The following is a 17,024-nucleotide window of genomic DNA, read 5'->3' as shown; positions in this document are numbered from 1 at the left end:
ACTGGAGGCCACACCGATGTCATGATGTCACAACAAGTTATCAGGTTCAAGTTTACAACACCTGTATGCTTTGAACACATGAACAGAACTCAACATTCACAACATTTCATACAAATAATGTATACTTATAAACAATATAAATACATACATTAATGTAAGCAAGCTAAAGAATACTGTTACATCAGAGTTAGTTGTAAAATTGTATAACCCTAGAGAATAGTGTATTATACACTATAAGCAATATTTGATGGAATATGCTTATACATAAAGAGAAAAGTCTGAAAAGTAGCTTTTGTATGAATTTCTGATCCATAAAGCTGTCATGTAAAATGCTGGAAATAAACAAAAAAAGTGATAATGGATGAAAATGTGTCATGCTGTGGTGAAAGTAGGGCAATAAATGGTCTGTTAGGTTTACATAGAAGTAAAATGTATTACACCACACATAAAAGCTGTAAATGGGGAACTGAACCATTCTTCTCGGAAGAAAATTCCCTTTTTCTAATTCTATTACAGTATGTCATTTTATTTTGCACTCGAATATTGAATTTTTTTAATTTAGCTATTATGAACTGAAATTGCTTAACAAATATGAAACCATATATCATTATTCCCCAGACCAAAAACATTAACAAAAAACTTTCCATTCCTGGGCCCCAATGCAAAACCTATGACAGGGTTCCACTTACCCTTTGACATTTCAATTATAAGACTTCCATCTCTGCACCCCTATAGCTATGCCTCTGCCCCAAACTGTGGGTCTCCAGCTATTAAAGAACTACAAATTCCTGCATAATATGGCCTACAGTTTGAATATTGTTATTGAACTTCACCTAGTTAGTAGTTTTCATGATATAAACAAAATTCAGTGCATGTACCTTAGGTTGTTTATAGGGTGCATTCTTTCTAATCGGTACATTTGGCCACCTTTATGACTATGCTCTTATTAGTTACAGTCTATAAATAGGCTGAATAAAACATACACATCTCTAGGGTCACCCCCTAAGGGTAAGTTCAGACGGGGTTTTTTGGACTGGATCCAGAGGCGGAAGCTGTCTCAGGTTCCGGGATAAAAGACGGGCAGCCGTGTCTGAAAGCCAGTGCCCTACTCTGGCATCCAGCCGCACATTCCACTCCGGATTAGGCCCAATGAATGGGCCTAGTCGGGAGGAGAGAGTGTCTTCAGGCCGAATCGCGAGGCGAAACTGCCTGAAGAATGAGCATCTCGCTTCTTTTTCCGGGAGCTGGAACAAGCCGGCTCCTGGAAAAACGCCTGAATACGGCAACAAAATTCTGACCAAAAATCTCCCTGTGAACTTACCTTCAGGGTCCATTCACATGGAATTTTTTGGCGAAGAAAAAATCCGCTTTTGGAATTAGGAAATATTTTTTTGCTCCAGCACAGTGAAAAATACGCTAGCAGTTTTTCCACATGGTTTTTGCCAATCCCACATGGATTTTCCGCCTCCCTTTAACTGCGTTGGTTTTTGCAGGTGGAATCCACCTGAAGGCGGAAAAAAAAAAAGCTAGCGGAACCCATAGAACTCTATGGGGAGGTGTTTTTTCCACGTGGATTCATCGTGAAATCCTTCCCGAAAAACTCTGTGTGAATGGACTATAACAGTTTTCGTGGTTTTTTATATTTCCAACCCACTGGCTAACACGGTACAACAACGAACATTTTCCTTTGGACACTAACAGACACTAATAAAAGTAATGGTTTATGCATTGGTCATATGGATTTAGCAAAGTGTAACATTACTATGATATCTCGTTGCACAATGATATATTGTCCCAAAAGACAACAAAAGCCATTGAAATGTATTGGAAAAGTCAAGTTAACAATCCGTGCCACTGTGCAGCTATAGTGTTATTTGTAATGTTAACGTTTGCTACATCTGTACGTTCTGTTATAACATTGTTGATTTAATGGTGTTTGGTGTGTCATATTATCTTTACTAAGCATCCTCATAGAGATTTTCCTGCTGATATTTGCCTCTGCTACACAACATATCCCCAGATAACTCCGTGACACTAAAAGACATTACATTATACTGGAAGGCATTAAAATGTAAGACAAAAAGAGTAAACATAAATGACGCCAGCTCTGACACCTTATAAATGCCTAGTCCCTCAGAGCTTTCTACAAGGAGAAGCCATATGGAGCAGGCAGAGATCTCTCAGGCCTAATCTGTTTTATAAGTGCATATGTTTGAGAAAACCCCGTATGTTTGAGAAAGTGTAGCAGAACATTAAACGATTTGGTAATTAAAAGAATGACTGTCCTTTCCATCACAGTCCCTACTGGGTGATCCTGAAGGGATATTTGGAAAAGTGGCCTGTGCCGAATGGTTAATGCTTCAAAACTGAAGTAGCTGCATTAGTCCCTGTGGGATAATGAAACTTGACTCAGCCAAATGATTTCACATTGAGTTTCATCCTTCCTTTTGTATATTCCCCTAGAGAAACCTTTATCATTTTCTCCGCACAGTCAACTCGCTGATGCAGTACAGGAGAGGGACCACACGGAAAACTTTGTTCTATAAAACACCGCGTCTCCTGGGGCCACCTGACGTATTTTACTCTAAATAGTGCTAATTGTTTCCAGCAGATTTTTAGATCACATCCAAATGATTTTTTTTCTCCCTCATTTCACTTTGGAAGGAAAATGTACAATGTTAGGCGGTTCCATCTCACTGCCTCTAGTTACATTACTTAGGCATCCATCGATTATCTTAAAAAAGAATCTTGGCAAAACTAAGAATGTGTATTCTTTCGGAGAGGTGCCTCACTAATGATGCCGGCTCGATATTGGGATGGAGCAGAAGTTTATTATAGTTTGTGTTTTTTATTAAGTTATATTGTATGCCCTATATAATGTAGTTAAAGAATAAACTCACCTTTCAGAAATATCTTGTAAGCGTAAAAGGAATGTATCAGCAATTTTTAAACTTATTTTTTAAAGCCAGTTATTGAAATACCTCATTTTTCTTCCCTGTTTATATTGTTTGATTGTCTTTTTTTCTCCTCAAATCGGTTATCAACAGTTAGCCTACCCACCCACCCCCCCACCCCCCCGTCTGGAACCTACCTCCCCATATTAGTCTGACCAATTCCTCACAAATTCTTGCTGATAATGTTATATATTTATTGGGATCCTCCAGGATAACATCTCTATGAAACCCTTCAAATAATTTTCCCACAACAGAGATCAAACTTACCGGCTTATAGTTTCCAGGCTCACTTTTAGACCCCCTTTTTTTGAATATTGCCATCACATTTGCCATGCGTCAATCTTCTGAAACAGACCCAGTCACTACTGAATCCTTGAATATTAGGTATAAGGGTTTGTCTATTACTTTGCATAATCCCCTCAGAACTCGGGGGTCTTTGACATATGGACACAGTAATTTGTGTCTTTTAGTATTTTGAAGGCGGTGCCGCACTTCCTCCTGGGTTAAACAGGTGACATTTAATGGAGATTTTACATTATCACTAATCATGTCATTTCCATTGAATTCTCCCGTGTGAATACAGTAAAGAAGTGTATTAATAGATCTGCCATTTCCTCACTATCCTTCACCATTACACCAAAATTATTTGAATAATAATTTTGGATTATTTTTACTTTTCTTGGAAATGATTCTCTCTGCCTCATCCTTTGCTGCCATTGTCATTTATACATTTTTTTAGTACTACATTGCTACCTTCTATTTTACTTAGCTACATTCTTTTTCTATGGTTCCTAATATGTTTATTTTCATAAGGCATATATTTTTCACTGGTCCTATTAAAGATGTTTTTGAAAATGTCCCATTTACTTTGCATTCCCTTCACTTTGAGAACATTGTCCCAGGTAATACCATTAAAGTCATCTTTTATCTGGTGAAAATTGGCCTTCCTGAAGTTTAGTGCATGCACCATAGACCATGTACTTGTTATGGGTTATTTAAAAGAAGAGACCCTGCCTTTGTTGACCCCAACATCTCTTGAGGACCGTTGAAGGACCTCCATCTCCAGATGACTACTTATATTATTAAAATAAACATAAAAATTTACACATGATCCAAACCTTAGAAAGTTCTTGTTGCCAAACGTTTGAGCAAATAGTTTTGATAAGTCAAGATTTCCAAGTTCCATACATAGATTATTAGCAAACTAGAAGAGTGATGACCAAGAGTGTTGGCAATATGCAAAACCATAATATGTTAACAATTTTCATCTTTGCTTTAGGACTTCCTCTCCTCCATATGCTATCCTAATCTCAGATCACCATAGACCCATATGGTAAAGCCACTGAAAAGTTGAGAATTTTGGGGGATTCACTTTTACATTCTATTTTTTCATTCTTTTACATGTGAAAAAATTCCATTTTGAAAGCATTTTAAGCCATTAAAAATGTTAGAAGACTCCCAAGTAATTCTGCATGTCTTCTGTCTTGTTCTTAATCAGGCACGCAATGGATGAAATGCAGTTTCTTTAGTTGAAGCGTAAAGGCATATGTAGGACTTTGCACATAAAAAGTCTAGTCTTCACTTATTTTGATACATTACACCCATTCACAGCTCAGCCTTCACCCCAATCAGCTGTATGTCCTTTGAGTCCTGCACATATGCTGTCTGAAACTTAGCCCAGCAAAATTGATTTGCTTGCCCTTTGGAAAATGAAATTCTTTTTTGAGAAGAGGCGAGAGAGTGTTTGATTTATGCAGCCTTATGATAATTAAAAGAGCACTAACCATTTTCCCTTGATTGAAATTGTAGAAATAATGATCTCTAAAATACCGCCTTCAGAGTCTCAGAGAGAATTGAGCATCATGAGATCCACTGGTCCAATGGAAGTTCATGTCAGTGTTCAGCCACTCAGTGGGAACAAGCAGATGTCAGCTCTGTCATGGTTTACCACACATCATGGGTACTCGCAACGTTCAATCTTAATGAGACACATAATACTTCCCTCTAGAAACAACTTACACAATAGACTGTTTCTATCATTAGATTCTGTTTCTTCACTGTCTCTTATGTACAATATAGTATTTTACTCATTTACAAACTGGCTTCTATACCGTACATTAGTTGAAGCTTCAGAGAAATAATTTTTTTTCTGGTGCAGGAGCAGAGGGGTTATGGGATGGTGGTCAAGATCACCCCAGAACCACACATGTTTTTAAGATAAGATAAGATAATCCTTTAATAGTCCCACAATGGGGAAATTTCAGTGATACAGTTTCATAGATGGTACAGTAGTATATAACAAGAGAGAAACACATACAAGCTCATGGCAGATAGAGAAATCCTAGGAATCAGAGCAACTAAAAAGGAAAGAAACACAGACACACTGCAGGATCATTTAGTTCTCTGTGTGGAGTGTTGTTAATAATAATACAGCCCGACCGTGGTTGGAGGACATGAGGAGGGGGGTCACAGCATGTGGATATAACAAGCAGAAAACATTTTTGCAGAGGTGGGGGACATATGCAGCTATCATGATAACATGTGGCAGTTCCTTTGGTAGGTGGTGAGATCTCCTGCTCACAGCTGATAGTTTGGTATCTAGTATCAGCACTATTGTCCATTAACCACAAAAAATGCCCCAAATGTCCTTCATCACAAGCCCTCCTCCTCCGTTCTTCTTACCACTGTTTTCTACTGCCCAGAGAGGTCTGAAGCCATCCAGGTATACATGGTGCTGCTCTCTTGCCAAGCTTCCATAACTCCTGGGGGTAGGTGGGTGATGGTTCCCAGGCTGTAACAGAGTCCCACGTGTCCACAGTAATAGAAAGAAAAACCAGTCAGCTGTAGCATCTTCACACACCAGCAATAGACTCCAAAAAACATCTCCTTGAAGGAAGAAGTCCGCATTTCCATGTAGGTTTCTCCTCCTTGCCGCATGGTGAGCCATGCTGTCCTAGCTGGGGGGGATGGTAACAGGCACATGTGGACACCAGCTGAACCAGGTCTTGTCATTGTCCATGCTTTACAATAGAAACAAAATACTCCACAGGGTCTTCCATTCGATTTATAGTTGCTAATTCATAGTGCTAGATTGCTTAGTTACACGATTCTTGAAGATACAGAGGAAAAGAGTGAGAAAGGAAAGATAGAGATTGCTCCCAGCTTGGAGCCCTGTATCGAGGCAGCCACTAAGGGCGCCAGGAAGTAGGAAGTAGATCATCCAAAAACTTAAAACATCAACTTCAAGTTTTGAGACGTATCTAAGTTTAAGAGACATTCATTTTGCATATCATACACCAATACATAAACCAGGAAACTTCCTATAGACAGGTTGGATGTCTTTCTGCCCATTTTTTTTTTCGTTTTTTTGTATTCAGCAAAGGTTGCAAAGGCTATTCATTGTACAATAAATAAAATAAGTGTATTAATCGGTATAATTGTGTTACGTAGTAGCATTTTATTAGCTTGTCTGGGGGTTTCATATTATCTTTTCACTTTTTACATCAGAATTACCTATCATTCATCTACTATATCTACATGGTTCTTTTAATGAATATCAAGAACAGAATAGGTGTTGTATTTCACCAATTAGTCTTTCTCTTCCATTCACTGAACATTGTGTGGCTATTAAATATAATAATAGTCTACTTATAATAATAGTCAATTTACATGCATTTCACTTCTCTGTATCGCTAAATTCTTCACATATACAACATAGGAAATAATATGGCTTTCAGGGAAATTTATAGGCCTCAAATATTCATAAAGGGACATTTTCTTTTTCTCTTAGGTTTATACTAAACTAAAATTATTTTTTAAAAATGTGCCTTGTTCCATTGGCTTTTGTAACGCTAATGGAACCATAGCTACTCATTGTGTGGCCATTTAGGCTTTCTGTACTTGGCTTTTTATTAGACCATGAGGCCTTAGAATGAGGTAGCGTGGCTGGAGACACATTGATTTCACCATGTTTACTGCTTTAAAGCGAACCTTCACTTCCATTCTATTCTATACATTAATAGTGCAGATGAATAAAACAAACTTTGTATTATATCTTTTTAAAGAGCATTGCTTCTTCTCCATCTTTTAGACTTCTTTCCTCCTCCATCCTGCTGACTTGTTAGTTGATTTATTGCCGTATTCTTCCCAGAAGTAAGGCACTATCTTACAAGATATTAAATCAGCTAACTTAGTTACAATATGTAGGAGAGTTTATCAGCAGCAGTGTGTGTCTTTTTCCCACAGCCTTCTCCACCCTTTTTCCTCTCCATAGACTTCTATGCTAGAAGTTACTAGTGGATGTAAAGTAATAAGAGCTGAGCTGCAATTCCCTGGAAAGGGTTGTTGTTGTTGTTGTTGTTGTTGTTGTTGTTGTTATTATTTATTTATATACATTTTGAGAGTTCACATACAGTACACAGAATATACAAGCAGATATAATACTAACAAAGACTGACTGGCACAGTGGGATGGAGGACCCTGCCCGCGAGGGCTTACAGTCTATGAGGGAAGAGGGATAGAGATAGAAGGTGAGGGTAGAGACTGTTCAGATGATGGTGTGGTGATGGTGTTATTGGAGGTTGTAGGCCTTCCTGAATAGGTGAGTCTTCAGGGCCTTCTTGAAGCCTGTGATTGTGGGGGTCAGTCTTATGTGTCTTGGTAAGGAATTCCAGAGTATGGGGGATGCACAGAGAGAAATCTTGGAAACGGTTATGTAAAGCTGTTGCGCAGCTCCTGTTACTTGAATTGGAGTGAATTGCATTCACTCCCCATTTAGTAGCAGCTTTCAGTACACAGTTGCTGTACAATAGCTGATCTGTGTGGGGTCTGGTTGTCAGATCCCAACAGATTACATACTGGAGATGTATCATGTAACTAGGTTATCAGTATGAAAAATTAACATGGAGCCAGAAAACCTATTTCAGTCCAGAGTGGAGAGCTGCTACAATACAAATATTATCCTTCGTACTAGAGCACGGAGCATTCACAAATCCATGGATAGCACTGAATATAGCATTTTCTGTTGAATATATTATGTCTTCTGTTTAGTGCTTTAGGGTAAGTCATTACTTAGTCTGTATATTTAAGAATAAAATCAGACTTCAAATGAACCAGTCAACTATCTTATGTGTATGGGGTGTGCTGACAATCCCTCTATACATGATGTTGGGGTAAAAGAAGGACAAGTATGTCTGATTCTTTATACTTATGGAAGATAAGACTCCAGCATTCCACACACGCACCCTCGTACAATCCAAATATGCAAGTGTATGGGGAAGTCTATTGGATATAGTGCAGCTTATTATTTGCAGTTTCTGTAATAAACATATTGTCATAGAATCCTTCTAACAAAGTGGACAACCCCTTTAATTCACTGCTATATTGTCATCTTACTACTTACAGATTTTCAATACATATGAATACTTGCTGAATAGCGACTATGACTATTATTGTAGAGAAAAAGGGATGTCACTCAGACTCTGTTACCTGATGGTAAACAGTAGAGAAAACATCCATTGTCTTCCAAACATCAATCTCCTAAAGTGATTCATTAGCTGAAGGAACGTTCCATTTAGATCTAATTGTTATATATTGTATCCTAACATAAAAGCGTATTATTTAACTGAAAAGAAGAAACTAAATCTGATGTAATTGGTGAACGATACGCTGATAGCTAGAGGAGAAAAATAATAATACATTACGCTTTGCTTTTCATTTTGTTCCAAAGCCAGAAAGCAAACATTAACCTATGAATGCTTTTAGGCAGGCATATTGTGTGCAGCAATGCATAGCAAATTCTATTTGTGCAGTTTTATCATAGAATCTTTCTACGAGGCTTCACAGATGTATGAATATCTTGAAGCATATAACGCTATCAGAACAAGACCTCATTGCTTTAATGCTTAATTTTAGAGCAATGAAGACTAATTTTATTATATTCCCTTGTATCGGAGTATTAGCAAATCTCAAGTATTTAATTAGCCACACTATGCAAACATCTAACACATTAAATAAACAAGCTCTTGAATCTTTGCCTTTGCTTAAATAGGCAAATAATGTCTGAACATGTGGTGCCGAGCCCATTATTGTTTCCTATTATCAATATAATAAGGGAAGCGAGTAGTTTTTTTCTAGTACTCTGCATAACAATAATATGCCTACTACAATACTAATGCTAATAACATAGTTCTGAACATTTCATATTGGTCTAATCCACACAGCAGATCTGCATTGGCCATGTAAACAGACAAGTCTAATTAAGCTCCACATATCTCAGTAGTAATTAGTGAAGATGTCCTAAAATCATAACCTTGACAGTGACATCTATACAATTATTCTTACTTACCAAATCTGCTTACAATGCATTCATTATTAAAATGAAAGATCAACTTTGACAGCCAGCCTATTACACTGGGCACAGAGTTAAAGGGAACCTGTCACATGGTTTTTCCACCATAAATTGGTTACGTAGTGACCTTTCCGAGGGTGCCTGTCAATAAGATTTCTGTTACAGAAAAGTCAAATTATAAGCTTTTAGGACCTTAGGTTTGCCTATGAAAATGTACCTTAAGTAATCTTGGAGGCAGAAAGAAGCTTCATCTATTCATGCAGACATTGTGCTAATACTCCTTGTAAGGTCGGCAGGTAGGTAAGGTACCAGGCTAAGGTCCGACACTGACGGCAAGGAACTTGTCTTCCAGTTAAATTTGCATATGACAGCCCAAGGTTTTAAAAGATTATAGCTTGACTTTTCAGCAACAGAAAGCCAAGTAAGAGGCACCATAGAGAAGGTGGACCTTAGGTTTTCATATGAAAATATATCTTAAGTAGAGATGAGCGAGTAGTACTCGATTGAGTAGGTATTCGATCGAATACTACGGTATTCGAAATACTCGTACTCGATCGAGTACCACTCACTGTTCGAATGTAAAAGTTTGATGCAGAACCAGCATTGATTGGCCGAATGCTATACAGTCGGCCAATCAATGCTGGTTCTTCTCCTACCTTTAGAAGTCTTCTCCGTGCAGCTTCCTCGCGGCGTCTTCCAGCTCTGAATGCACTCTGCCAGGCATCGGGCCTGGGCAGAGCCGACTGCGCATGTCTGCTTGTAGTGCGGGCATGCGCAGTCGGCTCTGCCTAGGCCCAATGCCTGGCAGAGTGAATGACGAGCCGGAAGACGCCACGGGGACGCTGCAAGGAGAAGACTGCACGGAGGATCCAGCCCGACCCTCACTCGTGGACTTGGTAAGTATAATTTGATCGAACGTTGCCTACCCCTGAAACGAGCATTTTCCCCCCATAGACTATAATAGGGTTCGATATTCGATTTGAGTAGTCGAATATTGAGGGGCTACTCGAAACGAATATCGAACCTCGAACATTTTACTGTTCACTCATCTCTAATCTTAAGTAATCTCGGAGGCAGAGAGCAGCTTCATCTATTCATGCAGACATTGTTGTAATACGCCCTGTGAGGTCGGCACATAGGTAAGGCACCAGGCTATGGTCCGACACTGACAGCAAGGAACTTCTCTTTGAGTTAAATTTGCATATGACAGTTTAAGGTTTTAAAAGCTTATAGCTTGACTTTTTAGCAACAGAAAGCCAAGTAAGGGGCGCCATAGAGAAGGTCATAAGCTTATTTAGGAAGAAATTTGTCCACCCTTACTTAGCTCGAATTTGGTTATGGACTCCAATTTATTGTGAACTCAATTCAATATAATATTACAACAGAAACCTGGAAAGGTTAGCGTTCACTATACACACACTGGATGGCTGAGCCTGCACTGATATAAGATATCTGTATAGGATATAGGACCACATCATCAAAGAATATTGAAAAGGAAATCATCAAATGGCACATGAACGCAGGCCATAGACTATGTCTGATAACTTGGGGATGTACTGTAGCACTATATGTTATGATGTACAAACGTGACTGACAAAAAGGGTGGACATTCCCTTTAAAGAAAAAATAATTGCAGAAAATACTTGCTGTGTTGAAACTAACATACAGTTCACAGAGCAAACAGAGAAGTGTGAGAGCCACAGTTCGTTCATAGAACACATGTACCAGCCTGTTATTTCATATTGTCTTTTTATATCTTATTGGTCTCCCATTCTATGAGGTTTGCTTTATTGTCTAGCACCAGCCTTAGGGCTGTTCTATTACAAATCACTCTGTATTGCCGTACTAGGGCATAGGTTCGTGGCCGGACTGTGCTTTAATAAGGCAGCGTGTAATCTTCACAATATGATGCCATAGCGACAAATAAGTAAATAACAAAAGGCACACTATATAGGAATAAAGAAGTATAGAGATGCTTTGTTTGCTGTGCCTGTTGAAGGATTTTGTCAAATGCCTTTTTGAATAGATGATACAAATGCAATAAGTTATATACAATGTATTGTATATCTTTACAGAGGAAGCATTATTCTTATTTCTCATTGTATTCTTCTTAAATAAACCTTGATGCCATTTTCCTGATGTGAGTACACTGAAAAACACCTTATTTGTGGGCAAACACAATTTTTGCAGCCATTTTGTCATATATACAAATGTGTAGCTCAGCACATATGTTGCAACATTTTTTGATAAACCCTATTTATTTATAGTATATATAGTAACTAAGATTTCTTGCTGAACTGTATAGAGATTATTTTCGCTCACCAGTCTCTAACTTCCAACTTTGTCTCTATTGGGGCTCATTGTTTTACTCTAAATTAACCTATTAATGGGATTTTTAAGTGTAGGAGGAAATTGGAATAATAATAATAATAATAATAATAATAATAATAATAATAATAATAATAACAATAATAACACATTTTATTGATACAGTGCCAACATATTGCGCAGCTCTGTTTAATTTGTAGAGTGCAAGTACAGACAAAAAGATACATTACAACAAAATAGTCACTTCACACAAGAGCTTACAATCTATGAGGTAGAGGGGGTGACACAAGAGGTAGCAGGGGCGGTATTGGAGGTAGCATTGCTTATACAGTGGTCAGACAATTTTGTAATAGAGGTTACTGTTATTACACAAACATAAAACTATATGAGCCGTCACCAGTCATGTCCTTTAATGTGCATAAGGTGCCTGAAACAGCATCATATCATGTGGGGTAATGTGGGAGCTGAAACAGAGGTGGGGGTTGTTTTAGGGATTCTACTTACAGTACAGAAGGGTTTACATTAGGAATTGATAGGCCTGTCTGAAACGTTTGCACTTAGAGCTGTAGAAATTGGCAGTTAATCCTATTGTCCGGGATAGAGCATTCAAGAGAAGTGGTGTAACTCAGGAGAAGTCTTGTATACTAGACTCTATCCAAACAAAGGGAGAACATAAAACTCCAGGCAGATTTTGCCCTTGGTTGGATTCAAGGCCAGAACGACAGCCCTGAAAGGCAAAAGTGCTAACTACTAAGCTACTGTGCTGCCCCATATTACTTGAAAAGGCATTGTAAGACTCAAGTATTTACCTAGGTAAAAAGATTGTTCCCTGTATTCATTTTAACTAGGGATCTACATGTATTTGTGCCACAATGTTTTTCTTAATTCACATAATTTATAGGATTTTCAATACAGAAACACACATCAGCAAAATGACTGCATTGTGTTCAAAATTTCTATATCATGAGTAGTCATTGAGGAGGGGCAATTCTTGGACAAAAAACACAAAATACACTGTAATGTATAATATATCATATTTCCTATGCTCTTATAAATGACCAAGGCTTTCTATATTTCAAAAATGTGTTGTGTCTTTGATCTACCCAGCTTGAGATTTCTTCCATTTTATTTCCCAATAGCAGAGTATGAGCAGTCATGTGGACCTACAACCATATGAATTTTCATTTACATCTCCCCGATTCACAGGATGAATTTCAGAAGTCAATGTACTGTATGGTGCACACTCCATCTTTCAATACCCAAATTATGAATTGATGGTGTCAAAAATTATGTTTGACCATTTTCTAATGTCTTCTACAGGTGGGAGGTCACACAATGTTGCCCATCCGTTGGATGCCTCCAGAAAGTATAATGTACAGAAAGTTTACCACAGAGAGTGACGTGTGGAGCTTTGGTGTTATCCTTTGGGAGATATTTACATATGGAAAGCAACCATGGTTTCAGCTCTCAAACACAGAGGTATGGCTTGATCTCCATGTTTCCTATATATATAATTTGTTCAAGGCTATCCCTGTAAATAATATATAGTGATGAACTAAGAAACTCAAGCTCTGATGCACAAATTTTTAAAGATATATGTAAAGCTGAGACTAAAATGGCTGTTATTTGGTAATTGTTCTGCTTGTCTGGGTAGCAGATAGAAATATTATGTTATAGTCCACACTCTGTGAACTTATGCTACATTTTTACACATGGGAAAATAATGCTCTTTGGAACCCCCTAAACATTACATTATTTCTGTAAGCATGGTGTCTACTTTGATTTCATCTGTAGCATGCTTCCCGACCTGTAAAAAAAACCTATACTATATTTAGGGTTGAGCTTTTAGTTATAAACAGTCCACTTGAGAGAGTACAGAATGTTGTACTACAAGATAGTTGCTTTCATTGTTCTAGAAATTTTACTTAAAAAAGTACGAAGCTGACAACATATATTTCAGTACTCCGAATCACTGTACCAAAAAAAGACTGAATCGGAAAGATTAAAAAAAAAAAAAAAAAAAAAAACAAACCTCTCATTCTTCTTATCATCAAGGTTAACAATGCTGAAAAAGTTAGGTAGGTCATAGGTAGGATAGGTAGACCGTTTTGTAACACAAGAATAACAGTATGCAATACAATTCATGATCATAATTATGTCACCGTAAACATAAGGGTATGTTCACACAAAGGAATTTGGAGCTCACTTTGAGGCAGATTTCACCTCAAAAATCTGTTGAGACATTAATTTTCTGTTAGAAGATTATTTCATCTATCAAAAATACGAAGCTTCTTGGCCATTCTTCAGGCAAATCCTGATGGAATCCATCGAAATTAATAGAATGCAGATACGGAGCATTGTTAGAAAGGTTTTACGAACAAACACAACCAAAATTTGCCTTCAAAGTCTTCATCAAATTCCTGAAGCAGTTTTTTTTCCAGATTTCCATATTTTATCTTGACCAAATTCCTCGCCGTGAACTTACCCTAATAGTGTTTATAGTTAACCATTAGATTTTCTCTCTCTTCTCAATGGACGTTTTCAGGTACTTTTTACATATTTTGTTTCTTTCAGGTTATTGAGTGCATCACGCAAGGACGTGTCCTAGAGAGACCACGAGTGGCTCCAAAAGAAATCTATGACATTATGCTAGGGTGCTGGCAAAGGGAGCCACAGCTACGGTTAAATATCAAAGAAATCTATAAGATTCTTCAAGCCCTAGGAAAGGCCTCACCAATTTACTTGGACATTCTGGGCTAGCATAGGCCACTTCTTAAATGGTTCTACCCTGGTTTACCCTCATCTTCCCTAATCCTGCTTTTCCGGAAAAAAAAAAAAAAATGTCTTCATATGGAAAAAAAAGACAAAAAAAAAAAAAAAAATCAACAAAAAAACTTAAGTGCCTGCAAAACATTATAACACAGAAGAACGCCTGTAAAAGCAGATGAATTTTTTTTACATCTTCCACCAATACAACAAAGAAGGAAGTCTCTGCTGTTACAGACTAAAAATAAAAATTAGGAAATTTGGGACATAAATGATTCCACTGGCGATGTGGTTGTCCTTTTGCTCCTGTTCAACCAGTGTGCACAGCTCAGTACTTAACTAAATGCATAAAGACAATCTTGTTCTGAAACTCCACAGTGGCATTAAGCCTTAAGAAAATATGGTCAATGGAGATTTTTACCTTTGTTGCATACACAGTGGTGGACTGCAGCAACCAAATGTGTTGACTCCCTGATAGAAGAAGAGAAATTTAATGATTCGTGTGTATATTCCTAAAAGAAACGGCAACCGAGATGAGGAAGGAAGAGCAATTCAGCCATTTTTTGGAAGCTGTACATTTACCTACTGTTCTACAGTTCTTCTAAATTTATGAACAATTTTTATAATCTGTTAACTCCAAAATGTATAGGATTTCTGGTTTCTGGAAAATTAATTGGTACCTACGGGTAAAACAGTATCTTTGTTTAGATCAATTCAGTTTTTTGTAACCTTTTTTTTTTTACATTTTTGGAGAAAAAAGGCGATATTTGTCCACTGTAAGGGAAAAAAACAAACATTGTGATTTTAGTTTTAAATGTCATTTTGAACACCTTATACCTGTAACGGGTATAACCAACGATACGGAAGTTTAACACAATTACGCAAATATAGAAATTCTGTCATGGGGAATGTCTAGTAGGCAATGGATAGTTTTTGTGTTATTGTCCTTCCTACTTTTGGTGTTTTTGGGGATGTCTTTGTTTCAATGTAGTGTGTCTCAGGTCTGAATTACAGTTCTGTGGGAAGTCAGTTTTCGGTGACTCCCCAGTCATGTTAAGTTCATAATTATATAAGTATCCTAATACTATGAGGACAGATTTATTTTCGTAACTGAAAAAATCTAGAGAAATAAGATGAAATGTCTTTATTATTATGATTATTATTATTATTATTTATGTAAGCATAGAGGAGGACATTTTATTGAGGGATATATTCATGTCACCATCCCATTTCCAGTCTTAATCGCCCATAGAAATTTTATAACACTATATGTAAGAAAAGTGTACCTGAGCTGATGTAGTATAGCATTTACAGAGCCAAATAACTTCACTTATCTTGTCATGTTTTTTTCCTAATATGCTACCATACATATATCTTATTGAATCCATTGACTTGATCGGAGGCACGGAGAAACAATGGACTGGCTTAGGAATGACTGCTCAAACCCCTTCACTACAAACTGAATTCACCTCCCATTGATATGCCAAAAACAAAAAGGAGCAAAGAAGTTGCCTGTTCACCCTGGCAAAAAAAAATGGGCATGAGAAGGGCTGCATGCCCAATGGATTTAATGGTTGAAAAGTTGAAATTGCAACAAAAAGAAATTAAATTGATCAAATCAACATTCCAATTCTAAGGATATAAAAATTGCTTTTTCAAAAACGTCCACCTTTTTCCCATGTGGATATAAATTATGAAAGACACTGCAAGCAATGTACTTTGTAGAACCTTAAGGCATCGTGATAATAACTAAGTAACACTTTCTTATGTGTGGACATATATGTCATCCTCCTGTGGCCAGAGTACCCAGAAATATCCATGAAATAACCTGAAAGTGTCTATGATACTGAAAGATACTATTCAGATGAGACCTTGTACAAGAAACCTGGCATGCTGACTTTAAAGACGAATAAACATAATGAAGCAAACCAATAAGGAATAAGTCCGAAAACTTGAAAGGCTTTGGTGACTTGGGATCGGAACTGAATCCTTCAGCATGTGTGCTGTGTATATGCCGCGATAAGCTCATGAGTCCATGGGACAACGGAATTCATTAAGGAGACATCAAAAAAGGTCTTTACTATACTTTCTCCATAAAATTGAGCAGTTATTAAAAAAAGACAATGGGACAATCATAACTCATAGGACTGAGGAAGACGACTAATCCACAGCGAAGAGATCATATGAGAGGCAAATGGCCATTCTATAAGCGTTTAGTTGATGCATATTTACACTATCATTCTACAAAAAAAACTAAGCAATTGCATCCAGCATGGATTCTGGTTCAGAAGCTGGCACAGTAACATAGGCCTTCAAATACCAAGTACATGTTCATTACCTGGAATATATTGCTATAGTATTCTTTCCATCATCCATATGTGTTGTTTGACATACAGCACTTACATAATTGTATAGTACGCTGGCTCGCTCTTTATTTTTCATTTAAGAGCTTTCTCTTGACCTTTTATGGCATTTTATGTCTGTGTTTTGTAGTCCTTTAAGAATGATATAAAAGAAATCACTGTGCCGCTTATGTAAATATTCAGTTCTTATCGCTTGTACATAGATTATATATATATATGGGGAAAAAAAAAAGAAAAAAAAATGTGAAGATAGCTTGATCAGGC

The 17,024-nt window shown here is 37.3% G+C and overlaps 1 protein-coding gene across 7 annotated transcripts in view; it reads left to right on the top strand.

The window, feature by feature from the left end:
• The window catches only part of NTRK3 (neurotrophic receptor tyrosine kinase 3), a 541,580-nt gene extending 525,318 nt beyond the window's left edge, over positions 1–16,262 (top strand). For all 7 annotated transcript variants that reach the window (XM_075273267.1, XM_075273266.1, XM_075273265.1 and 4 more), the window contains 2 exons: positions 12,952–13,110; positions 14,206–16,262. In XM_075273267.1, coding sequence (XP_075129368.1) covers positions 12,952–13,110; positions 14,206–14,391 — 345 coding nt within the window. In that variant the 3' untranslated portion in view covers positions 14,392–16,262. The remainder of the gene's footprint in view (positions 1–12,951; positions 13,111–14,205) is intronic.
• Positions 16,263–17,024: the final 762 nt, after the last annotated feature.

Source organism: Leptodactylus fuscus, chromosome 5, assembly GCF_031893055.1.
Source record: "Leptodactylus fuscus isolate aLepFus1 chromosome 5, aLepFus1.hap2, whole genome shotgun sequence".
Taxonomy (NCBI): Eukaryota; Metazoa; Chordata; class Amphibia; order Anura; family Leptodactylidae; genus Leptodactylus; species Leptodactylus fuscus.
This window is presented reverse-complemented; position numbering and strand designations above follow the sequence as displayed.